Raw genomic sequence first — 26,509 nt, forward strand, 5'->3', positions numbered from 1 at the left:
CCTGAATATTCACATCCTGAAGATTGCTTCCCTCCAGAGGCAGCTCCTATTGAGGTTGGCTAAACCTGTCTCCTTGTTCACCTGTATACCATAAACTCCACCATCTTGTTATCTGTAAACAACAACCTCAGGCCTTGCTCAACTGTATACAATGACCCTGCTTCTCTGCTCAACCCTACATAATAAACATGCTGAATTTAGGGGATGAGGGCGACATCTGCAGCTTACAGCAATGGAATTAATAAAGAATGAGAAAAGCAACCTATAATATAATAATAATGCTAAGAAATACTTAGTTGATATCTCTTTTAGAAAAGAAAACTTAAAATAGAAACTATCAAATCAAAGTCCCAATTTAATTCCAAATAACATTCATAAAATGACTTAAGTTTTTGACAAGTTTTTCTTTCTAAAATCAAAAACAAAAATTCAGATGGTTCAAATTGAATGCTAACAAATTAATCTGGCATTTCAAGTTTCACTTAGGTAGAATTATCATTTTATAAAACAGACTGAAATTAATAATTAAAGTAAGACCTATAACTTTTCTTACCCTTTCCTAACTTACTCTACAAGTAAAGAAGAACATATTTTTACATTCTTTGTTCACAATCTTGTATCTAAAGATTTTCCAGTATTCCAGGGATCCTTATGGACCCTACTGAATGTTAGCTACCGCTTAAAATCCATGTGTCCCTTAGGGGGCACTATTGTCCTAGTTATCTCCAGTCTAGCGTTCTGCCAAGAGGAACCATCAAGGAAATATGTCCAGTCACAGAAAAGAAGTTTGAAGGGAGGACATTTATTGCAGGGAGGACACTGATCAAAGTGAGGCAGCATTTATAAAGCAGAGTAAACTGGACAGTGAAGGAGAAAGAATTGCTGAAGGACAAGAAGCCCCAGCCCACACTCCTCCCAGCTATTACAGACCTGACCCTGAAGTGAGACCTACCAATAATCCAGGTTGAGGGAAATGGGCTGTTGGGGAGAGTGACAATTTGCCAGCAGAGTCCCCAAGTTCAGGAGAGACAGTGGGCAGTGTAGCGCCACTGAGATCAGAGGCTGTAACTCTAAACGTAATTGAAGTTAAGAAATCAGCTCTTTGTATTTCTACTCAGTCTCCATCATCCATTCTCTCTCAATCTCTGTTGTGAGTCCTGCCTCCAAATGAGAACTTTAGAGATCTTCCTCAGCAAACAGGAGCAATTAGAAGACAATCCCTGAGACCCGTGCTATAGCTCAGCCTCCCTTCCTATTGCTATGGTTGAAACATTATGTCCTTATTCAAGGCCAGTCCCTCTATGTGTCCTTGAGACATCTTCACGGTTCACATACAACCCTTCTCTCCTTCATTAGCAATTTCCCCTGCAGTTCACCATTCCCACCGCAGCTCACGGGAGCAGTGTGACCAGGTGCCATATTATCTCTACCGCGCTTCCTCCTGCTCAGTAACTCTGCCGTCTTTGCTGTCCTTGAGCAGTGCAGACCTGCTCTTGCCTCGCCGCCCCTGCTTCTGCTGTCCCTTCTGTAGGATGCACTGTTTCTCCAGACCCAGTTCTGCCTGGGTCTCATCTTCACTTCAAGTCTCATGAAAAATGCATTTTACCTTTCCATTTTCGTGTGTGTGTGTGTGTGTGTGTGTGTGTGTGTGTGTGTGTGTGTGTGTGTGTCCATGTCTACATCTATACATGTGTGGGTGTCACATGGAAGCCTTTGGTACATGTGCCAGGAACCATCTTTGATCAGTCTTCCACTTATTCTTTGGTGCATCTCCTCAGCCCTCCAAAAAAGTCAGCCAATGAGACCTGCCTTAAATTGCCAACTCACAATCTTGGTAGACTCCCCACAGCTACTCCTCCCCGTATAGTACATATCTACTTGGTTTCCTTGGGCAAACTGACCATCATGTATACACTACATAATGACACTTCTGTCACAGAAGGACTGCACAGTTAACAATGTTACTAGTTACCATAGTGACCATCTTATATACTCTATGATGTTCATACAGGGACAAAATAGCCTCAGGATGTGCTTTCCAGACTGCATTTCACAGAATGCATTTCCCAGAATGCCTCCATCACTAAGAAATGCATAGCTGACTGACTATACTGTGCATTTCACTTGTTTATTCACAGTATAGTAACAGTGTGTTGTCCCACGAGGGTAGTAACTTTGAGCTGTTTTTATTCCCCAGATATAATAGTGCTGTGTTCCTAGAGCAGAACCTGGTGTTTAGCATCTTCTCATTTATCAAAGGAATAAAAAGCCAATTCTTACTGCTAGTGTTAAGTCTCAAACCTGGGACAAATGGCTAGCAGGGATGCCTGTTTAGCATACTGCTCCTAGGCATGTTGGAGGAGGATGTTTGTTGTAGATATGAGGGAGAACATAGAGATGGAGACAGAGACATCGGGGAGAGTCTGGGCATGTGAGCAAAGGGGTGAAGGGGGGAGGGGACAGGAGCTGTGAACCAAGAGGGGACAGACTGGTCAATAGGGTAATGTGTAGACCAAAAGAGCCAGGTAACCAAATGGCTGGATTATATAGGGAAGGGAGAGCTGGGAGAAGGGCAGCCCAACCCCTAGGCTGGAGAGTTCAGGGTAGAGGGCAGGGTATGTAGCCATACTCTGTAACAGGTAGGGACTGAAGAATACTGGGAGAACCTGGCAGCCAGGTCCACTTTGACATGTCAAATAGGCACCTCAGTTAGCCATTTGTTCAGGGTTTGAGACCTAACAGTTAGTACATACGCTCTTAATATAAATGGAATGAATTCCTTGTAAATTTACACAAAATTAAGACTGTGCATATGAAACTTTTATTGGCATATTAACTGTTAATTATCTTTTATATATGTCACATAAATTATCTTATTTCTGTATTTGTGACAAAAATGACTGTGCACACACATACTGGACATACAGCATAGCATCTGTAGGTGTGGAATGGAGCCGCCTGAGGGCACTGTGCTTGCTTTGATGCAGGTTCCATAACCACACACGTCTCAGAGCCTGACCTCAGTCTCCAAGATGTCCAGGCAGCATGCATGCAGCACCCCCTCCCCGACTGCCTCCCCTGATATTCTGCAGCCTCTGATCCCCTAGGATAAGGCTGGTTGGAAAAGTTGGACTGCAGTGACCACACGGTTGTAATGACTCTACACCTCAAACTTTCCAAAAGGAAAAGAAATCTGGTGAACCGTTCAAATCAAAGCAACAATCTTACTGAGGTCCAACGGGGTCGTTTCAAGAGGTACAGGTAGTTCTGGAAAGGACTTGGAGAGCAGGCAAGGGAGGGAGATGGGGACAAACTCGTCCTATTCCAGAGGGGACCTCAGCCTTTAACAACGAAATGGAGGGCTTGGAGGCAATTAAGGAGAACACAAAGACTCCAACAAGTGAAAGGCCTGAGGGAACATAACAAGAAATGAACTGCAGGAGTTGGGGGAAGGTAGGTAGGTCATATCGGCGGCTCTGTGACTGCTGGCCTGAGTCACTAAAGTTGCTTTCCTAGTGAAGAAGGGGAGGATGGTCCCGGCTATGACAAGGATCCCACTTTAGGAATTGTATGTGGGCATCCAATGGATTTATCTGGTGGCATCAGCTTCTAAATATCCACTCTCGGGTAGTGACTTTACCTAGTACTATGTCCTCAAATCCACCATTCTCCATTACAAGTCTAATTATTCCCCATCACCTTGGCTAGCCTCCAGGGTAATGCAGTGAGAAGAAGCTGATTGCCCTCAGGAATAACATTTTCCTCCTTTCCCCATAGGAGTTCCCAAGCTCCCCAGCTGTCTGGAATCACCCAGGGATCTTAAAAAGTGTAGGTGTCTGTCCACACCCAGGCTTGATCTCAGAGCCGAAGCGATAGGATTCCTATGCATCCCTCCCTGGCTTGCCCATGAGAGAACAGCTGCTCAGGCACGCGTGCTTCCAAATAAATATCTGGAGGCTTACTTCACCTGTTTGCCGAGGGAAATGGGAAAGGAAGCCATGCTAAGGAGAGTAGAGCTAGAAGGCTGGTCTCTGTGCTAAGGTTGAAAAAGCAGAAGTAACTGTCCCAGTCCCCAAACCTAAATGGCTTCGGTTACAAGACATTTTTAAGACAATAACCAATAGAAAAGGTGACTAAAACACTGAAGACATAGCAAAAATGTATCAAATTGGCTTGAATTAGGCTGGCCAAAGCTCAGTAGACCACAACACAGCAAATCAAAGCATAATTGTGAACTAATCATTGTAGCAATGCTTCTGGACCATCTGAAAGCTTGCCAAAGCAGACTGTGGGGTCCTAGTCTGGATTTTTATTTAGTAGGTCCTGGTGGAGTACAGGCATGCACATTTCTAACAAGTTCTGAGCTCTATGGCTATTGCTACTAAAGGAATCCTTCCAGAAAACCTCAGTGCTGGTCCATGAGGAGCCTGACACTGCTCATGGCTGTGGAGATGTGGTCTGCCTTCACTATTCTTCAAAATGCTATAATATCAGGCTGAATAAAACAAGGAAACCTCGGGCCAAAACTAAGGGATTGGATAGATCCAGAACCACATACTGAAATATCTGAAATAATGGGATGGTTTCTTCCCTTGCCCCCTTTCAGTATTTACTTCAAAGAACTGGGCTTCGAGATACTATTAGACTTGGTAAAAATGATATATATGTAATCAGACAAATTAGTACAATGCCTTGGTAGGTGTTAGTTTGTGGGAAAAGCTCAACCAGGGGTTATAAATATTAAAGTAGTTATGATATGGTGGTTGTAGATAACTTTGATAAAAAGATGAGATAGCCAGAAGTCTCCATCTTCTCAGATCAATAGACAAGAAAACTAGTAAGCAAGAAAACAGTTCATTCTTAATAGTTGTTTAGTTAGGACTAGGACAGATGCAATCCAGCAAAGTGTAACAGTGTGGGACAGAGGACTTTGGTTTTTAATGGGCACTACTGATCCGGATTAATCATGGCTTCTACCATGCAGTTTGCTGTCTTGTAGGTTCAGGAACCTATACAGCCACCACACTGAAAGCTATCCATCAGTATCAGCCTCTCCTCTGCTGTTGTTTAAGGATTTGGGGGATTGGTTTTGGTTTGGTTTTTATTTTCTATACACTGACATGTAGAAATAAAACCAAAATCTCAGGAAAGCAGAAAAGCGGCATCTTTCCCGTAAAGCATGCTTGGCCAAAACCAAGCCATCTGGACCCTGAGGTTCCACACTCACTACCCAGAAAAAAAAATTTTTTTTTAAATAAGAAAAACAGCCTTGCTTTTAAAGGAGCAGTAGGAGTAGTTGAAGTGGTAGCGGCATTTGGATACCGAGAACTCGACACACTAAGTGCACATTCTGGCTGAGCTACACCCTCCTCGGACATTCTAGCCCCATTCATTCACAGACTCACTTGCTGATAATGAGTGTTTCCTCTCCGCTGATCCAGACTCTCATGAACTCTCCGTACATCTTATTATAGTAGTTGCAGGCACTTCCGATCCCCATCCACAAGAATCTGCCATGGGAAATGAGGGGCCCAATTCCAAGACAATAGCCGGGACCTACAACAAATCATGAAGACAATAGTGAACTTCTTAATTAATGCCAAAAATAGTTCTTTCATATTTAATTTTTTTAACCTCTTCTGGTCTATATGTGAGTCACTCATCATGATTTAAAACAAAGCCAAGTATGACTCGAAACTCTGCTCTTCATGAATGAAAAGGACATGGCTTCACACTAGTCGTCTTCATCTGTCCCTTCAGGCCCACTAAACAGGGGGCTGGTTCTATGCAAATTTCTGAGAGTCGCAAATAAAATTCAGTTGCTCTGTCTGGTAATAAGCATAGAGACTATGGTAGATGACAACCTGAACTGTATAGCTTCCTGCTGCTCTGATCTGGAAGCTCTTGGAAGTGAACAACCCAGTTGACAGAACGAATGGATTAGATCTGAGCATGGCTTCCTTTCATATGAGAGACAGTCTGCAAGAATAATGTCCAATCTCAGAGCATCCACTGACATTAAAAAGCCTCAGTTTATAAAAAGGAGTCTTTAGAAAAAAATCTCATGAAGTACAAACCTGAGAATTCATTATTACAGTGGAGAACTCTATCTGTGCTAGAACTCATGTATCAGGATCTGCTCTCAGCCCAGAGCAGTAGCCAGCCTACAGGCTTGCTTACATGGACAACGGTAGCATTATTCAGAGTGTGAACTCAGGGCAAAGGTAGGGAATTTTATGTGGTTTATGTCACAAAATGAAGTTGGAGCTTAAATTTGTTCTGTTATATTTTTAGGTCAGTATGCAAAGCAATGGGTTTCATTATGTTCCAAGAATTTTTACACATATATGCCATTATACTTTGCATATTTTTTGAGACAGGGTTAAACTACTTAGCTTAGGGTGTCCTTGAACATCAAGATTCTCCTGCCTCAGTTTCCCAAATGTTGGGTAGCCCAATAAAACCTGGTAGACTTCATTGTACTAGTGCTTGGTAAAAAGTTAGATAATAATTCAATATTGTACAATTGTCTTGTAAAATAATTTTTATAAATATTTTTAAAAATTCCTTGTGTCCGTGAAATTGTTATGTACCCAAGCACATCTAGTTGTTGGAGACAACAAGAGCTATGTGGTAATCTAGATGGTGTGAGCTTTCAATTGAGTCATCTGACCTAAATGCTTACTCCCAAATTTGGCAATCAATGCTTAACCATTCACCTTTTAGTAATGGAGTTCCTACTAATATAATTATCAGCCTTCCCTGTGTTTGAAGGAAAGACCTTTGAATCAGAAGGTTAATAGAATCAAAGATTTTTTTGTTTTCTAACTCTAGCAGCTCCACATCGTATCACAGATAAGTGACATTATCATAAAATAATTCCATTATGTTCTTTCGAAGATGTAAACAAGCAGATTTGATTGAATATATATCTCTTCAAAATATCAGATCTATCAGCTTTTGATCTATTACAATGTGTTGGAAACAAAATACCATTTATATTATAACTTAGTACATCACAGATGCTCAGTAAATGTTTTCAAATAAACAAGATATGTGCATATAATATAAACAGTGAACTTTTGAATGTTTTTCTTGTCACATATATACACATGCACATACAAATATAAATTTTAAGTGCAATAAAAGCAATTGTTGTTCTTACTTAGGAGACTTTAGGTTGTATTTATATTTTGATCAAAAATAGAAGACTAACACACAAGATACATTTAGTCTACACAAGGCTAAGTATTGACTAAGAAAAGATTTGTCCACAATATTTATTTACACATTAGTCAAGCCCCATGAGACACAAGGACAAATACAATAAATGACTTGTATTTGGGAGGCACTATTCCCCTACTAGTATAGTATTTCCCTACTGCAAAACATAGAAATTTTCAAAGTGAAAACATTTTGAGACAGGTTTCACTACATAGCCCCTGGTTAGCCTTGAACTTGCTTTGTAGACCAGGCTGACCTCAAACTCACAGAGATCTGCCTGCCTCTGTCACCCAAGTGCAGGGATTAAAGGTATGTGTCACCTTGCCTGACCAAAGTGAAAACATTTGTTTAAAGAGAAATGGCAATGGAGATTTGTATCTGTTGGAAAATGAAGGTTTCTAGACAGTATTTGGGTTAAGAACCAAAGTGAAACATTTGTTTAAAGAGAAATGGCAATGGAAATTTGTATCTGTTGGAAAATGAAGGTTTCTAGACAGTATGTGGGTTAAGAACCTGAGTGATCTACCAAGACAAGAAGCAGTTTGGGGTCATTAACGACCACCTGTATGTCATCTTAATTCATCCAAATAAGACTTACGGAGGCCCTGCTGTAGATATTTATTCCAAGTCAGGGTCTAGAGATAACATGATAAGTATAATAACTCTATATTCTTCAGCATAGTTGAGATATTGTGAAAAACATAAAAGCAAATAATTATTATAACATAGTATACATCTATACCTATGTGAACATACTCCTTGCATTTACATGTAAATCTTGCAACACACCCAGATGGAAAAACTACTCTAGGAGGTATAATATGAACGAAGTTTTCTAGTCCCTTCCACATTAGGCAGCTCTCAGCTTTTCAGCTTCTCTAGACAAAGGATGATTGAGAGAGACTCCTTTACCCTCTCCCAGGAGCACACTTTTGCAGCAATGCTGCACTCGATAACCCAACTGGAGACATTGTGTGATGAATAAACCATGAGATGTACATGACATTCAAAACTATGTAACAATGAAAGGGCAGCACACTGATGTCACCATTGTGGATGGATCTTACTGGCATACAATAATCAAAAGGATCAAGAAAGACAAGTGATACATAACTTATTGATAAAAGATTTAAAGCAAGACAAAAACTACATTGTCTGGGGATGTGAAATTGGGTCCCAAACTGAGTCAGTAATTGTTACAAAATTCAGCAAAATGTGTACCTCTGAGAGAGACAGAAGGGAAAAGAGAATGAAAGGGAGAAGGGGAGACGGAGTGAGAGGGAAAGAAGGGGAGAGAAGGAAGGAGGAAGATATGGAGAGGGAGGCATCAGGAACATCTGGAACACTGTCAGCATCCTATTCTTTGTACATGTTTTGTGAATTGTTTTCTTAAGAGAAAAAGACAGATGTGTTGTCATGACTGCTTCCTCGCGTCTTGCTCTGGGTATGTGATGCCCAGGGAAGAATATGTGATCTGGAGGAAAAAGACTGATGTCAGGATTGGAGTGGCTGTGTGTTCTCGAGGCAGGGAGGGTTGCCAGGTGGCTAACAACAAGTCCTGACCAGACATAAAAGACTTGAGATATTTGTCACAATTGAAATAACACTACTTCCCGTAGGAATCAGTCTTTACTCCCCAACCTTTGCAGCCTCCTTCCCCTATCATATCAGCCTGCCTTTGCCACTTTCTAAGTCAGTATCCATACCTCTCTTCTTTGCATATCTCTTGCCATTAAGCATCACGTCTAGTTGGACTCTCAACAAACAGAAATGAAGCAGCTTAGACCTGAGTCCCTGGGCCATAACACCCTGGGCCAAATGCCTCCCTCCTCCAGTACAAAAACAGTCCCTGTCACTAACATCACTGGACAAAGTAGGAAGCTGCCTTAACTGGAACTTATAAGTAAGGACTTTTTAACCATGACACCTTTTGCATTCCCTTTGGTATTGAGGACCCAGAGTACTGTAAAACTTGTGACTCAAAGAGCCCAGAGAGCCATGATTCAAGAGCAGTGACAGGAGGAGCTGGCAGAACAGCCGGCTTTTTTATTTCTTATTCCCAACAGGAGCCAGAGATTCCTAGGCTTTGCCCCTGGAGAGAACCGACCAGATCGTATTTACAAAGCAAAGTGTGAATGTAGGTCAGAACTCACAGCCCGAGACCAGGGACTCTTGGTCCTCTGCCAGGGCTCCTATCTTCCTTCTAGTTGGACATCAGCAAGCCATTTCCCTCCTCTGGGATTTAAGCCTTGCTTTTGTTTGGACTTTCTGGCTTCTCTTACCTGTCATACATAACATGTTACCAGCAACACAGATCTTCTCGGAGGAGGGTTTTCCCCTTCTATCACACCACACGGAGGAGTTGGACTTATCTCTGTGGCTCTCAACCTTGGCTGCTCATGAAACACCACCAAGGAAGGATTTAGAATATCAACCCGGAGGCCCTGCCTCAGACAGGGCTCAGGATCCAGTGGTGATTGCACCTGTGACACCCAATGGTGATTACCGTTTAGGTGATTGCCACTGGTGACAAACAGTATCATATCCCTGGCCCAGAAGTGAGAGGCACAAATAGGTGCCACTTAGCTTCCCGACGAAGGCCCTGGGGGCTATCAGTTCTCACGCTGTTTGGTTTAAAAGTGCATGTTTTAGCTGGGTGTGGTGGTCCATGACTTCAATCCAAGCACTTGGGAAGCAGAGGCCCATGGATTTCTGTGAGTTCAACACATGCCTGGTCTACATTACATAGTGAGTTCCAGGCCAGATATCTAGAGCTACATATGAAGAACATGTTTAAGAGCATTGCAATTTAAACACCCTGGGAAAGGGCTTGAGGATCAGCTAGCACATTCCTACCTTCCAGGTTGTTCTTATACTAAATTTTGAGAGTGTGTGGCTTCCTTGACAGATGGCCAGTGCCAACCTCTCTTCTGTTTGCAAGTTGTTCTTATTATACAAGTGGCTTGGACTTAAACACATGAGCCTATGACAAGGAAAAGGAGGAAAAAGCATTCTACTTCACCCTACCCTCAATCTCAAGCTCAACTACTCCTTTACTCTGACCCAGGAGCTCATCATGGGAAATGAAATCCATGGAAGGGGGTATTCAAGGCAAAGCCATGGAGGAGTTGCCATCGGCTCCTAGACTTTTTCCTCCAGAGGCGACCCCCACCAGGGAGAAGAGAGGAAACTCAATTCAATGCTCAGCTAAATTAGAAACTAAAGTAACCTAGAGTGTGAGGCTGAATCAGAGAGGCGGGCAATTATCTTCAAAAAGAAACCAGGTACACCTTTTGTCCCTGCTCTCCCCAGCCCAGCTGCCACTTTCAGTTGCCTTGTGTAGAGTCTTGGTGCCTGGGTGAATGGGTGGTTACTATGGGTGGTTACTATGGTGTTGAGACAAGCCTTGTAGTATATCTTATGGAGTTAGAAACCAGTGAGAACCAGGGATTCATGCCCAATTTAAAGACATTATCTGGAATTTCTGTTTATTCAGAATTAATTTGATAATTGACCATTTCAACAGCAGGGACAACTTTTTTCACTGGGATTATCAGAATAATTCTATCAGCCTCTGCTTTTGATTGACACACAGAACTTGTTGACAATCCCGTCAGGACATAATGCTCCAGTCCCCAGTCTTCTCCCACTACCCAGCTCTTATTCAATCCGTTCTGGTGACATCCCTGTCACTGTCACCATGATGCCAATTAAAGGAAGTAGAGGATAAGATTAAGAGAAAGAATAAATACAAGGAAGGGAGAATGTGTGGATGAGGTAAAGTAGAAGAGGGAAGACAGAAGAGAGGGAAGCCCAGAGACACTTCCACCTGCAGAGCAGAACTAGAATGAATGAATTTGAACCAGTTTTGTTTTATAATTAACAAACTCTCTAGAATTTTACCTTGCCCCACTCCCATCTCAAGCTTGCCTTTAAGGTACTTTCTGTGCCAAAGGCCTATACAGAATGGAGAAAGCATCTACACAGCTTTTGTGATGTGTCCATCTGCCGTGTGCAGATTATGTTTAACATTTCCCTTCCTAGTGTTCTCTTGCTACCTACCACCACTGTGTCTTCAGAAACCTTCCAAGGTTTGCTCTTTGTCTTTTTAACAAAATCTTCTTGCTACCATGAACCTAGTGAAACATTCTGCTTAGGTATAGAACTAAAAATGGAAAAAAAAAAAAAGAACCAAGTGGCTCACCTGGTATTGAAGACGTGCTCTCACAGTTCCAAATCAAGAGAAGGAGGCCCATGACCAGCAGGAGTGGCATGGCACTGACCGGCATAGCTCCCGAGACCATGCTGGTGACATTATAGTGCATGGGGTTCAGCATCTCCAGAAACATCTTGTGATATTTGGCCTCAGAAGGAAAAGTTCAAAGTTCTATAGGAATAAAGCAATAGTGAACATAGAAAATAAACCAACGGCTTGACTACGGCTACGGCCACTTCTGAAGGTACTAGAATGGAGACTTGGGCACTTTGTTTTATAGTGATTGGGTACTTAGACAAGACAAATTTGTGGTTACAAGTCAAAACAAGGATGACCTTGATACACTCAGGTTCTGTTCAACAGTTGGTTTAACAACTTTATCATCTTGCCCTTGAGTGGGTAGAGTGACGTTTGTGCCCAACTGAGAGTCAACTCTCTGGAGTTCATTCCAGAGGAACACTGTGTTATTTCATCAGCAGCATCTACTAAGGTAATCCTTTTTCTCTGTTTCTACTTAGGTAATCCTCTTTCTTTAAAGTAAACTCAATTAATAAAACAAATCAAGGGCAGGTAAAGGCTCCCATCACTAAATCTAACATCCTGAGTTCAGCCCCTAGAACTCACATGCACGTGTACACACACACACACACACACACACACACAATGTAAATATATAAATATAAAAATAAATAAAATTAAAGCAACACAAGAAATGTCTCAGTTCCTTCCCTTGATCAAAATTACTTTCCCAAATTGTACATTTCTACAGAAAGAATGCATTTCTTGGGTACCATCAAAGTGTTCCAGGAGTCTTCCTTAGTGTGTCTGTGAAATTCACGATGTGTTAAACATGACAGTCTTTCTTTGGTGGCTTTAATGGGGATCTGGAACTAGAATCCCAGATGGTAAAACAATGTTTGTGGGTGTCAGCATGAGAGGCTGGGGTGGGGGTGGGGAACAGGAGAGGGAAAATAAAGAGAGGGGAAGGAAAAAGAACTGGATGGAGAAAGACAATAGACAGAGACGCATGCCCCAGCAGCAAGCTCCAGGGCCAGTCAGCCTTCTGGTTCTAGTGCTAACTTGGGTCCTGTGCAGGATACTTCCTTTTCAGCCTCAGCTGGTTTTCAACGAGAGTATGCTATGGGTCTTTTAGTCATGTTTTATCAGCTCTACTCATAGGGAGAAACTTAGGGATGGCAGTAGTTCCAATAGCCAAGTTGAAGAAACTTGTATCATTATCATCAAATGTATTTTCCAGTGGCAGATGATAAGCTCCAAGCTTTGCCCTTATATACTAAGTGCCAGAAGTTGAGGAGACTTGCCAAGACTAAGTAGGTTTTTTACCTTATACTAGAACTCTATATTTACAAAAGTGACCTAAAATTGGATGTTAAGAGCTCTGTGGATCCTCTGATACACTACAGAAAATTTTGTATGTACTCACATACACTTTTGGGTTTTTTTTTTGGGGGGGGGACATTGTTGGTTTTTCAAGACATGTTTTCTTTGTGTAGCTGGAACTCACTATGTAGAAAAGGCTGACCTCAAACTCAAAGATCTGCCTGCCTCTGCCTCCTGAGTGCTGGGATTAAAGGCACAAGTCATCACCATCCAGTTTCACATTCATGTAAAAAAAACCCTTTATGTGTGTGTGCTTGCGTGTGTGTGTGCACACATGTGTGTGGGTGCTTGAGGAGGCCAGAAGAGGGTATCAGCTGGAGCTGGCTCCAGAGACCTGGAGCTAGAGGTACAAGCATTTGTGAATTTCCTGACATAGGTGCTGGGAATTGAATGCAATCATTCTGTAAACATCCAGTACGCTCAGCCCCTAAGTGGCCTCTTCATCCCTCACAGGAACTCCTCAGGGGAGAAAGGCCACAACTCTCACCAGGTTCTTAGGCACTATGAGATAATGTTTCTCCTCTGATCTCTATGTGACATTTGATTCCAACAACTATAGACATTTCACAATTGAACTCATTCAGTTCATTCATCATTCTGTTAACTCATTATATTACTACCATTTAAATAATAATTATGTGCAACACTGAAAAAAGCCTGGGCACATGTTGAGCAGTTCAATTGTTAGTTTTCCAATTGATCTAAGTGGGGAAGGAAGAGTCAGCAGCTGTGATTAGCTGCTTCCTTTGTTAATGAGTAGCTACTCTGAATGGGTTCAGGGTTTTTATTTTGCAGAGAAAAAGATGCTCACTAGAAAAAGAGAGCAGGCCGATGACATGACTAAGAGGTTAAAGGTACTTACAGCCAAGCCTGACAACCTGAGTTTGAGCCCTGGAACCCATAAGCTACAAAGAGAGAACCAATTCTCACATGCACATGCATGTACACACATGCACACTTGCACACACACATGCACACACACGAGCTTGATCACACACACATTAAAAATGTACAAATTAAATTGTAGAAGAGAAAGAAGAAGGCAATGTTCAAATACTTTTGACAACTTTGTTTTTAGAAAAGAAAGGTTCATGGTATATAGCTCAGGTTGGCTCAAACCTTGCATTCACCTGCCAGGTTTTGAGAATGTACCCCATGCCCAGCTTAAGAGACTTGCTTGGCTCAGGCAATGTTCACACACACCTTTAATCCCAGCACTCAAGAGACAGAGGCTGGCATCTCTGTGAGTGCAAGACCAACCCGGTCTACGGAGTGAGTTATAGGACAGCTGAGGCTACACAAAGAAACTTTGTCTCAAAAAACTGAAAAGATAAAGAGAAAGAGAAATCACTTTAAGATATGAACTGTTTTAAATTATTGCACATGAAAATATTTATTTTATTATTTATTTCTCTAAGAAGTATAAGTTGTGATAAGAGTAATGTTTTGGCCAGAAAATTTAAAGGTCATAGAACAATAACAAATATTCTCTAGTGTTTCAAGCTTGTTTTGCACAATTTCTATTGCAATAGTCATGTTTACAGTAGTCAAGTGCCACTCAAAGTGGGGGCTGCATATGTCTATATTCAAATGGGGATAAAAAGCCTGACTTCTGAAAAGGATGTCCCTATGGGAGCATCACATTAAGAAAAACAGAAAAAGAATTTTTGTAACACTTCCAAAACATTGTCTATATGGGAGATACTATCCCAACATCAACCCTGTGACACGAAGAGACTGAGCAGAGGGAAGGTCAGGTCACTCGTCCCAGGGTGCCCAGCTTTTGTATGTCAGAGCCCAGACTGGAACCCACATGGTCTTCTCCAATGCTCACGTTTTCATTTGTGCCATGCTGTTGCTTGTTATGGCAGCCTTGGGGTGTCTACGTTTGGATACTTTGCCCTCTTTTACAGGATAGATTATTTAGAATGAGCTGCTTTAAGGATTAAGTTTTTCTGACATTTGGATGGCACAGGTGGAAAGTTCCCTTGAGATTCCTCACTAGCCTTGATTTTCGTATTTGGTAGAACACTCCGATGAGCTACATAGATTGGCTGGACAGAATCTTCAGAATAGCAGTACAGGAATGGAGAAAAGCCATGGAACTTCAGAGAGGTAGCTTCAAGTCCCCTGCCAGTAATATCATGCTCTTACCTATTTCCTGTGAGTCGAAATGTTTCTTCCTGGAGGCAGACGGGAGGTGCAAGTCCAGTATGTTCAGAACGTGGCACAATTTATAAGATCCCTCCTCACTATTGTAGAAGCAGGGGTGGGGGTGTGTGGGAACCTGCAAGTCAATTAGAGAGCTCCCGGTGTGCCACATCTGTGAGTCATTACCCATGCTGGGGTGGGCCTTTTGGTGAAGCACCTGCTATTGAGTCACCTATGGCACTGATAAACTCATTGTCTCGCTAAGATTTGGGAAGAACCATATCTTTAAACCATTGTCTATGGCCTATCAGGGGTAAATACGTATTTGTTGACATTTCCCCAGGAAAAGAAACATGACACAAACAGACAGATAGGTACAAATACATACACAACACAACATAACAGACACATATGACTTTCAAGGGCTCAGTGCCTTCAAGAGCAATGTTACTACTTGAGTCTTCACTGGTTATCTGAGAGTCATAGCCTCAGGTCCTTCTATTGTTACCTTCAGGTGGTCTCTATTGTTGGGGACCATCATCATCCTCACTACCTCAGGCCTCCGAGATAGAAAATTATTGCCTCTTAATAAATAAGCAGAATGTTCGGCAGAGCATTCTGAGAAACGGGCTTGTGGTTAAATAATAGCTCAGGATATTCTTCCTGTTGTAGCTTTACAACCAGTTAAAGAATAGCTCAGGATAGTCTTCCTGTTGTAGCTTTACAGCCAGTTAAAGAATAGCTCAGGATAGTCTTCCTGTTGTAGCTTTACAGCCAGTTAAAGAATAGCTAACCAGCTCAGGGCTATCTCTCCTGCTACAGTTTTACAGCCAGTTAAAGATTAGTTCAGGACATTCCTTCTACTGACCTCTTCACCCTGCCTAGTGCAACTGCCTTGCCTATGGTCCTATATGAGCCTCCCCAGAGAAAATAAAATTTGTCAGTTTGATTAGAATACTGTCTTTCTGTCCATTCTTTTTATCCCTTACCCCCTTCTCTTGTAGGTGCTTGCCAGTTCGTCCTTGACTGTCCCACAGGTTGGGGCAGAATTGGCATCCAACATGGGGCTGTTAGAGGACATCTAGGAGATAATGCCGCTCACAACAAGAGAAGGATCCTTCCAGGGTGTCCCACAGGGGACAGTGTTGCTTTCTTTCCAGTGACCCGCTGACAAGAAATGACTATCAGTGGTGGTGAGCATTGGTGCAAATCTTAAGTGATGGGACAAGCAATTTCTCAGAAATATCTGTTCCTTGTCGGGCTCAAAGAAGCTCTATGGAAACAAGGAATTAGGGTTAAGAAAAAGGACCTTGCTAATGCCTCCAGTTATTGGAACCTGATTCAGGTTGTCCTTAAGGCAACCTCCCAACGGCCAGACCTCTCTCCAGTCCCCTTGGGTGGCTGAAATGAAGCCTTCCCTTTAGGAGGGCTCTCTTGAGTCCAACCTTGATCAGGAAATAAATAAATAAATAAAAATAAAACAAACAGCAACAACAAAAAGAGACCCAGTCGACCTCTTTACAGGAGAAGAGGCTGACCTTGAGGAAGAGGTGGCCAAATATGAGTGGGACCGTTATCATGACGCCCCCAACATTGCCCCTGCCTCTGCTCCGCAAATGCGGATGCCATCCGCCCCACCACCACCACATGCTGCTCCAGGGCTTAGGGAAGCAAAGGTGTGGCCCTCCATATGCACTAGGTCAGCAGAACCTGTAGGTGCCAAGAACTCAGAGTTGCTACAATGGTGGTTATTTACTTTTCAAGCAGCTACAGTCACAGATGAGCTACAAGAGGCCAGCCCAGGCCTAGAGAGCAAAGGCAGGATACGGGGCCTAGAGGCCTGCAGCCTTAGGAACTGCTGCCGTGGCTAACTCCCAGCCAGGTATATGAAAAAAATTAATACAGCCTGACAGAAACCGTTTTAAGACCAAAAAAAAAAAAAAAAAAATGTGGGGAGGGGTGACATAAATGAATTTATTGGGATTTGTTCAGATTTTGGATACTCAAAATTCAAAAGTTATCTATAGCAGCTGCATTACAAGAGATTTCAATTAAGGATGTTTGATTTCAACAAACTAATCTTGGCCTAGAGAAAAGGAGGGCTAAAAGATGTATATATGTTCTGTATGTATGGTGTGGCCACGCATGCGTGTCTATAGTGTGATTATGAATGTGTGAATCCTAACAAAAGGTACTATTTTAATTGCTTGGGATATGGGAAAAAAAAATCTGGTCAGTGTCTTCATTGGAAGGGTTGACGATCTGTGCCTCCCACGGCTGCCCCCCCGCCCCAGAGCGTGTCAGCAGGAAATGGCCAAAGTCAGCAAAATCAGTGATTAAAAAAGAAATTGAGAGAATGGGGGTTAGTGTAAGATTTGGAAACAGCTATTGAGAAAAAGCCTCAGGAGACTGCAGCTCTCTTTGGCCCCACCTAGAAAGGTGTCAGTGAAAGTGTAAATGAGACCATGTCAGCTAACGAAGGCTTTGCAGGTCAAATTGGGGGGGGGGGATCTTCAAAAGTATTTGGGGCAGGCCTCAAAAATTAAAAAAGATAGCTTGCGATCATTAAATGATTTTCAGAAATTACTAGGAAAATATTCAATGGTTATGGCCTTTTTGAATTTTTAAATAAATTGGCAATTTGAGACCTTTAAGCAATATCCTTAAAGGAAATAGTGATCCAGTTCACCTAGACTGCTAACTAAAGAGGGTAGACAAGTTCTTCTACAATTGGAGAATGCAATCCTACATCAGCAGATATGCTATATTGAATATGCAAAACATGGGAGGCTTATGTGCTTCCCACATAGCATAGTCCAACTTCTGTCTTATGGCAAGGGGACCAGTTTTATGGTTGCATTTACCTGTTTCCCCAGCCAAAGTGTTAATCCTTATTTTAAAGCAGTAGCTTGTATGGTACAAAAATGCTGTATGGAGTCTAGGAGATATTTTGGCAGGGGACCAAGCACAATACATGTTCCCTATACCAAACAGCAAGTAGATTAGTTATTTCAAAACCTTTACAACCAGCAATTAGCAAAGGGATATTTAGGCAGTGGGGGGGGGGGGGTTACCTCCCCTTCTCTGAGAGTGGGCTCAGGTGCCAGCCATGGCACTCCCGATTTAAGAAGTTAATTTTCTTTTACCATTAGGAGTTCCCTTTCTATGTATAGATTTAGGACCTAAGTTTTTAAACTTTTATTAATTATAATTTTTGGTCCATCAGCTTTTGTTCAGTTTTTGGGAAAAAAATTAATAATAAGTTTCCAGCTCATAGACTGTTGCAATTTGTGCTAATATATCCTTTTGTAGGAGTTCCCACCAGCAATGATCCTTGACCCCCAAAGCAGGGCCTCCAGCAAGATCCTTGACCCCCAAAGCAGGGCCTCTGCTAAAGAAAGAGGCCTCAGCTGGAGAGTGCCAGTTTCCAGTGAGATCCAACTACCCTACAGAAACTTCCCAAGTTTCAGCTCAGCCTTTGTCCTCTTCTGCCAGCCATTGGCTAGAGGTGAGTCTGGGCCCAATTGGGGCAGCCTCTCCCCTACAACCTCTCCCCCCCCCCCCAAACTCCCTGGGTTGGCCCCTGATCCTGCTGCTCCTGTGTCCTGTCCCCATGGAGAGCACCCTTGGAGCTCTGATACACCCCCACCCATCCCCACCGCGAGCCTGCCCCCCCTACCCCGTGCCCTACCCTGCCCACTGTCCTGCCCCTGTGGTTGAGCACTGGGACAGAGGGTGGAGCCAACAGTCCACCCTACTTCGGAGACTTCTCAGAGCAACTCTGAACAAAGGAGACCTGCCTATCCACGCGGGACCACCCATAATTTCCACCTGCTTGGTCTTTGACCCCACCTCCAGTCCTCTGCTGGAGTCCTGGGCCCCTCCCAGAGATCCGCCTATCTCTGTGGGTCCACTCTGAGTTCCTGCCAGCAAGATCCTTGACCCACCCCCCAAAAAAAGCAGGGCCTCTGCTAAAGAAAGAGACCTCAGCTGTAGAGTTCCAGTTTCCAGTGAGATCCGACTATCGTGCAGAATCTTCCCAAGTTTCAGCTCAGCCTTTGTCCTCTTCTGCCAGCCATTGGCTAGAGCCATTGGCTAGAGGCATCTTCTACTAGATCCTCATCCCTGACCCCATCCCTGGGTCCCTGTCTGTGGAGAGATCTCCTATAGAGCTTGGACCACCCAGAGCTACAGATATTGAATCTCTGACCCACAAAAGCCCACTGGGGAAGTACCATAGAGAGAGGAGGAGACCCCACCAACACCTACTGGAAGAAGCTATGGGAAGATGGCAATACAAGAAAACACCTAACAACAGAAAGACAAGCATGACACCACCAGAATCTAGGGAATCTACACCAAATAGAACAGAACACAACAACAAAGCAGAGGAAGCAGAAGGGAATGACTTAAAAATTACCATCATAAAAATGATAGAGCCCCTCAAAGAAGATGTGAGAAAATCCCTTAAAGAAATGGAGGAAAAAACAAACAAAAAAGTGGAAGAAATGAACAAATTCCTTAAGGAAAGTAAAGAAAGTACAGAAAGCCAAGAAAAAAACAATTAAGCAGGTGAAGGAAATGGTTCAAGACTTGAAAACTGAAATAGAGAAAATAAAGGCAACACAAACCAAAGGAATGCTGGAAATAGAAAAACTGGGCAAAAGATTGGGAAGTACAGATGCAAGCATAACCAACAGAATTCAAGAGATTGAAGAGAGAATCTCAGGCGCAGAAGATAAACTAGAAGAAATAGATTCATCGACCAAAGAAAATCGAAAGTTCAACAAATCCTTAGCACAAAACATCCAGGAAATATGGGATACAGTGAAAAGGCCAAACCTAAGAATAATAGGCATAGAGGAAGGTGAGGAAGCCCAGCTCAAAGGTGCCAAAAACACATTCAACAAAATCATTGAGGAAAACTTTCCAAATCTGAAGAAGGACATGCCCATGAAAGTACAAGAAGCATACCAAACCCCAAATAGGCTGGACCAAAGAAAAAAGACCCCTCGACATATAATAATCAAAACACCTAGCATACAGAATAAAGAAAGAATATTAAGATCAGTGAAGGAAAAAGGACAGGTAACATATAAAGGCAGACCTATAAAAATTACACCTGACTTTTCCATTGAAACCCTCAAGGCCAGAAGGTCCTAGATAGATGTTCTACAAGTATTAAGAGAACACAGATGCCAGCCTAGGATACTATATCCAGCAAAACTCTCAATCACTATAGATGGAGAAAACAAGATATTTAATGACAAAACCATATTTTCCCAATACGTATCTACAAATCCAGCCCTACAGAAAGTATTGGAAGGAAAATTCCAACCCAAGGAAGGTAACTACGCCCACAAAAATCCAACTACACCAGAAACCAAGGGTAAAGCAGAACAAATATATTCACAATATCACTGCCAACAACAAACCTAAAACAAACAAGCATCAACAATCAATGGTCCTTACTCACCCTCAACATTAATGGTCTTAACTCACCTATAAAAAGACACAGGCTAACTGAATGGATACGAAGACAGAATCCACCCTTCTGCTGCATACAAGAAACACATCTAACCTTCAAAGATAGACCTCAGAGTAAAAGGTTGGGAAAAGATTTTCCAATCAAATGGAACCAAGAAGCAAGCAGGCGTGGCTATCCTAATAGCTAACAAGTTAGACTTCAAACCAAAATTAATCAAAAGAGATGAAGACGGTCATTTCATATTCATCGCAGGAGAAATCCATCAACACAAAGTCTCAGTTCTGAACATCTATGCCCCAATACAAAGGCACCCACATTTGTAAAAGAAATGCTACTAAAACTCAAAGCTCATATAAAACCTCACACACTTATAGTGGGAGACTTCAATACGCCACTCTCAACACTAGACAGGACCACAAATCAGAAACTCAACAAAGAAACAAAAGAACTAACAGAAGTTATGTCTCAACTGGGGTTAACAGACATCTATAGAACATTCCACCCAAACACAAAAGAATATACCTTCTTCTCTGCTCCACATGGAACCTTCTCTAAAATCGACCACATACTAGGTGGCATAACAAACCTCAACAGATACAAGAGAATAGGAATAGTCACCTGTACCTTATCAGACCACCATGCTTTAAAATTGGAATTCAACAACAACACAAATAGCAGAAAATCTGCAAACTCATGGAAACAGAACAATGTGCAATTGCACCACACCTGGGTCAAAGAAGAAATAAAGAAATAAATTAAGGATTTTCTAATATTCAACAAGAATGAGGACACAACATACCCCCGAATTTATGGGACACCTTGAAAGCAGTGCTACAAGGAAAGTTCATTGCACTAAGTGCCCATATGAAGAAAACAGAGGATAGTCACATAAGAGAATTAACAGCACAACTGAAAAGCTTAGAACAGAGAGAAGCGAACTCACCCCATAGGAGTAGATGTCAGGAAATAATCAACTTGAGGGCTGAAATCAACAAAATAGAAACCAGGAAACCAATACAAAAAAAATCAATGCAACGAAGAGATGGCTTTTTGAGAAAATCAACAAGATAGTCAAACCTTTATCCAAACTAACGAAAAAGCAGAGAGAGAACATGCAAATTAACAAAATCAGAAACGAAAAGGGGAACATAACAACGGACACAGAGGAAATCCAGACAATTTTTAGGTCATACTTTGAAAATCTGTATTCCACAAAAATTGAAAATTCAAAGGAAATGAACAAATTTCTGGATAACTATCATTTACCAAAATTAAATCAAGAACAGACAAACAACTTAAATAGACCTATAACCCACAATGAAATAGAAGCAGTCATCGAAAGCCTTCCAACCAAAAAAAGTCCAGGGCCAGATGGATTCAGTGCAGAATTCTACCAGACATTCAAGGAAGAACTAATACCACTACTCCTCAAACTGTTCCACAAAATAGAAACAGAAGGTTCATTGCCAAACTCTTTTTATGAGGCCACAATAACCTTGGTACCCAAGCCTCACAAAGACACAACTAAGAAAGAAAACTACAGACCAATATCCCTGATGAACATCGATGCAAAAATACTCAATAAAATACTGGCAAACCGAATTCAAGAATACATCAGAGAAATCATCCACCATGACCAAGTAGGCTTCATCCCTGGATTGCAGGAATGGTTTAACATATGAAAATCTATCAACGTGATCCACCATATAAACAAACTGAAAAAGAAAAACCATATGATTGTCTCCCTAGATGCTGAAAAAGCCTTCGACAAAATTCAACAACCTTTCATGATAAAGGTCTTGGAGAGGTCAGGGATAACAGGAACATACCTAAACATAATAAGACCAATATACAGCAAACCAACTGCCAACATCAAACTGAATGGAGAGAAACTTAAGCCAATTCCTCTAAAATCAGGAACAAGACAAGGCTGCCCTCTCTCTCCATATCTCTTCAATATCATACTGGAAGTTCTAGCTAATGCTATAAGACAACAAAAGGAGATCAAGGGGATCCAGATTGGAAAGGAAGAAGTCAAACTGTCTCTATTTGCAGATGATATGATAGTTTACATAAGCGACCCAATAAACTCTACCAGGGAACTACAGCTGATAAACACCTTCAGCAAACTAGCAGGATACAAGATAAACTCAAAAAAATCAGTAGCCCTACTTTTTTCAGACGACAAAGAGACAGAGAAAGAAATCAGAGAAACATCACCCTTTACAATAGCCACAAGCAACATAAAGTATCTTGGTGTACGCTTACCAAACAAGTAAAAGACCTATATAATAAGAACTTTGTGGCTCTAAAGAAAGAAATTAAAGAAGATACCAGAAAATGGAAAGATCTCCCATGCTCTTGGATAGGTAGGATAAACATAGTAAAAATGGCAATCTTGCCAAAAGCAATCTACAGATTCAATGCAATCCCCATTAAAATCCCACCACAATTCTTTACTGACCTTGAAAGGATAATAATCAACTTTATATGGAAAAACAAAAGACCCAGGATAGCCAAAACAACCCTATACAATAAAAGAACTTCAGGAGGCATCACCATTCCTGACTTTAAGCTCTACTACAGAGCTATAGTTCTGAAAACAGCCTGGTATTGGCACAAAAATAGACAAGTATACCAACGGAATCAAATTGAAAATCCTGATGTTAACCCACACACCTATGAACACCTGATTTTCGACAAAACAGCTAAAATTATACAATGGGGTGAGGACAGCATCTTCAACAAATGATGCTGGCACAATTGGATGAGGGTGTGTAGAAGACTGCAAATAGACCCATGTCTGTCGCCATGAATAAAACTCAAGTCCAAATGGATCAAAGACCTCAACATCAATCCAGCCATATTGAACCTCTTAGAAGAGAAAGTAGGAGGTACCCTTGAACAAATTGGTATAGAAGACTGCTTCCTGAACATAACTCCAGGAGCACAGACACTGAGATCAACAATTAACAAATGGGACCTCTTCAAACTTAGAAGCTTCTGTAAGGCAAAGGACACAGTGGACAAGACCAAATGGCAGCCCACAGACTGGGAAAAGATTTTCACCAATCCTATATCCAACAAAGGGCTGATCTCTAAAATATACAAAGAACTCAAGAAACTAGCCAACAAAACACCAAATAACCCTATGAAAAAAATGGGGTACAGAACTGAAGAAAGAATTCTCAATAGAGGAAATCAAAAAGGCTGAAAGACACTTAAGAAAGTGCTCAACATCCTTAGCTATCAGGGAAATGCAAATCAAAACAACTTTGAGATACCATCTTACTCCTGCCAGAATGGCTAAAATTAGAAACACCAATGAAGACTCATCCTGGAGAGGATGTGGAGAAAAGGGAACACTCCTCCACTGCTGGTGGGAGTGCAAACTCGTACAGCCATTTTGGAGATCAGTATGGCAGCAGTTCCTCAGGAAAATGGGAATTAGTTTACCACAGGACCCAGCAATCCCCCTCTTAGGCATATACCCAAATGATTGACATCCATGCAACAAAGACATCTGTTCAACTATGTTCATAGCAGCACTATTTGTAATAGCAAGAACCTGGAAGCAACCTAGATGCCCCTCAATTGAAGAATGGTTAATGAAGATGTGGCACATCTACACAATGGAATACTACTTTGCAGAAAAAAATAATGGTATCTTGAAATTCGCAGGCAAGTGGGTGGCACTTGAAGAAACCATCCTGAACGAGGTAACCCAGTCACAAAAAGAGGAACATAGTATGTACTCACTCATATATGGATTTTAGACCTAGAGCAAAGGATCACCAGCCTATAATTCACACCACCAGAGAAACTAGGATACAAGGTGTATTCTAAGAGATTCATATAAAGTCCCTCACAGAACCGGGAAGGGACAAGTCCCCCAGAGCACAGGGGAAGTGGTGGGGGGCAGCAAATGGAGAAAGAAGTAGGAGAAAATGAGGGGGAGGAAAGGAAAACATGTGCAACCAGGAAGATTGAGCCCAGTTAGGAGCTCCAGAAGACAGGAGAAAGAGAGAGAGAGAGAGAGAGAGAGAGAGAGAGAGAGAGAGAGAGAGAGAGAGAGAGAGAGAACATAAAAGAGGGAGCCAATATTGGTTTGAAGATAAAATTGAACACAAAGAAAGGTCTAGAGAACTACAAGATTGCTGCCAACCAACTATTTGAGCATCCATGGAAAGGCTACCATAAATGCCCTTCCCGGATATCCATGGAGCCCTCATCTAATACCTGTTGGAAACAGGAGCAAACACCCATACATAAACACTGAGTCGAACTAGAACCCAGATGCAGATGGAGAGGACAAGAAACACATAGAGTCAGCTTACCTGAACAAGGAGGAGCTAACGGGCCACCAGACTGATAGCTGGGAAGCCAGCATGGGATTGACTCAGGCCCCCCTGAATATGGATCTCAGCCAGAAGGACTGAGCAGTCTACGGGACCTCAGACAGTGGAGCCTGGTGCACAAAAGGACCTTGCTAACACATCCCCCATGGAGGGATAACTGTCTTAACCTAGAGACAGGAGAGAAGCCCTAGTCCCTACTTCACATGACCTGTCAGATCTATTGATCCCAACTGGATGGTATTTCCCTACATATGGAATTGGGGTGGGGGGATGGGAGGGGAGGGTGGTTAGGGTGCATGTGAGAGGGCAGAGAGGGTAAAAGGGAAGGAGGGAGGGAAGAAGAGAGGGTGGGAGGGAGGGAGGGAGAGGGAACTGGGATTGACATGTAAAATAATAAATTAAATAAAAAAAATGCTTTGACTCCAAAATTTAAGTTCAAGGACAAGTTACTGGGGAAAAGGATTTCTATTTTTGTTTTCACAGAAAATGAAAAGCTGTGGATTCCTTCCAGACTAATGTGCTTTGATCAAGCCAGACCGCCTGAAACAGAGTACCAGGTGATCCTACATTCAAAACAGCTGGACAAAGCAGCCTTACAAACTACAGCCAGGATTTCTGCATCTTCTTAGAATCCCCCATGACAGCGCCCCTTACCAGCAGGAAGTAGTTTGGAAGGAACAATGCCCAAATTCCCAAATATTGTCTATAAATGTTTGTTTTCATTTAAATGGACTTGGTTATATAAAAATAAATAAATAAATATATATATTATTTTGTATTCCCTAAAAATTGTAAGGAGTAATCCTATAAGAAATGCTATGTTAGTTTTTACTGATGGTTCTTCTAATGGAAAAGCAGCTTGTGCTATTGATGGAAAAAAATAAGTACTACAGTCAGATCCAGCTTCAGCTCAGATAGTTGAGTTACAAGCTGTTGCTATAGTTTTTCAGCTTCTAATAAATGATTCATTTAACTTATATACTGATAGTCTCTAGGTTTTCAGAGCTCTTCAAGCTTTAGAGACAGTTCCATACATTGGAACTAGTAATAATCATGTTAAAATACTGTTTGAGCAAATTCAGAGTGTCATTCATCAAAAACAGTCACTGTGCTTTATGGGTCATATAAGAGCTCATTCAAATTTTCCTGACCCACTCACTGGTTGAAGGCAATGAGTCAGTGATAGAGTGATAGACTGATAAAAACAGTTGCTTTATCTCAGGTAAAATTAGCTCAACAGTCACACAGCTTTCATCATCAAAATAGCAATAGTCTAAGAAAACAGTTTGGTTTAACTACAGAGACTGCTTGGCAAATTGTCAAACAATGCGATGTGTGCCCACAATATTTACCTGTAACTAATATAGGAGTAAATACTCAGGCCTGCTCTCCTATCATTTATGGCAAGTGGATGTTACTCATTACAAAATTTGACAGATTAAAATATGTGCACGTGGCAGTCGATACATATTCAGGCTTCTTAATGGCCACAGCACAAACTGGAGAAGCCACTAAGCATGTGATAAATCACTGTTTAAAATATTTTGCTTACATGGGAGTTCCAAAAATGATAAAAACAGACAATGGATCTGGATATACTAGTAAAGCATTTCAGCAATTTTGTGCCCAATGGAAAATTAAACACAAAAGAGGCATTCCTTATAACCCTCA

At 41.8% G+C, this 26,509-nt stretch overlaps 1 protein-coding gene across 1 annotated transcript in view; it reads right to left on the bottom strand.

Annotated features, from left to right (window-relative positions):
* LOC127231762 (aromatase) overlaps nucleotides 1-26,509 on the bottom strand; it is a 104,127-nt gene that overhangs the window by 12,316 nt on the left and 65,302 nt on the right. The window contains exons 2-3 of the mRNA XM_051197493.1: nucleotides 11,429-11,611; nucleotides 5,406-5,556 (exon numbers count right to left, since the gene is read on the bottom strand). Of these exons, the coding sequence (XP_051053450.1) occupies nucleotides 5,406-5,556; nucleotides 11,429-11,573 (296 nt within the window). The 5' untranslated portion in view covers nucleotides 11,574-11,611. The remainder of the gene's footprint in view (nucleotides 1-5,405; nucleotides 5,557-11,428; nucleotides 11,612-26,509) is intronic.

This window comes from Phodopus roborovskii, unplaced genomic scaffold, assembly GCF_943737965.1.
Source record: "Phodopus roborovskii unplaced genomic scaffold, PHOROB, whole genome shotgun sequence".
NCBI lineage: Eukaryota > Metazoa > Chordata > Mammalia > Rodentia > Cricetidae > Phodopus > Phodopus roborovskii.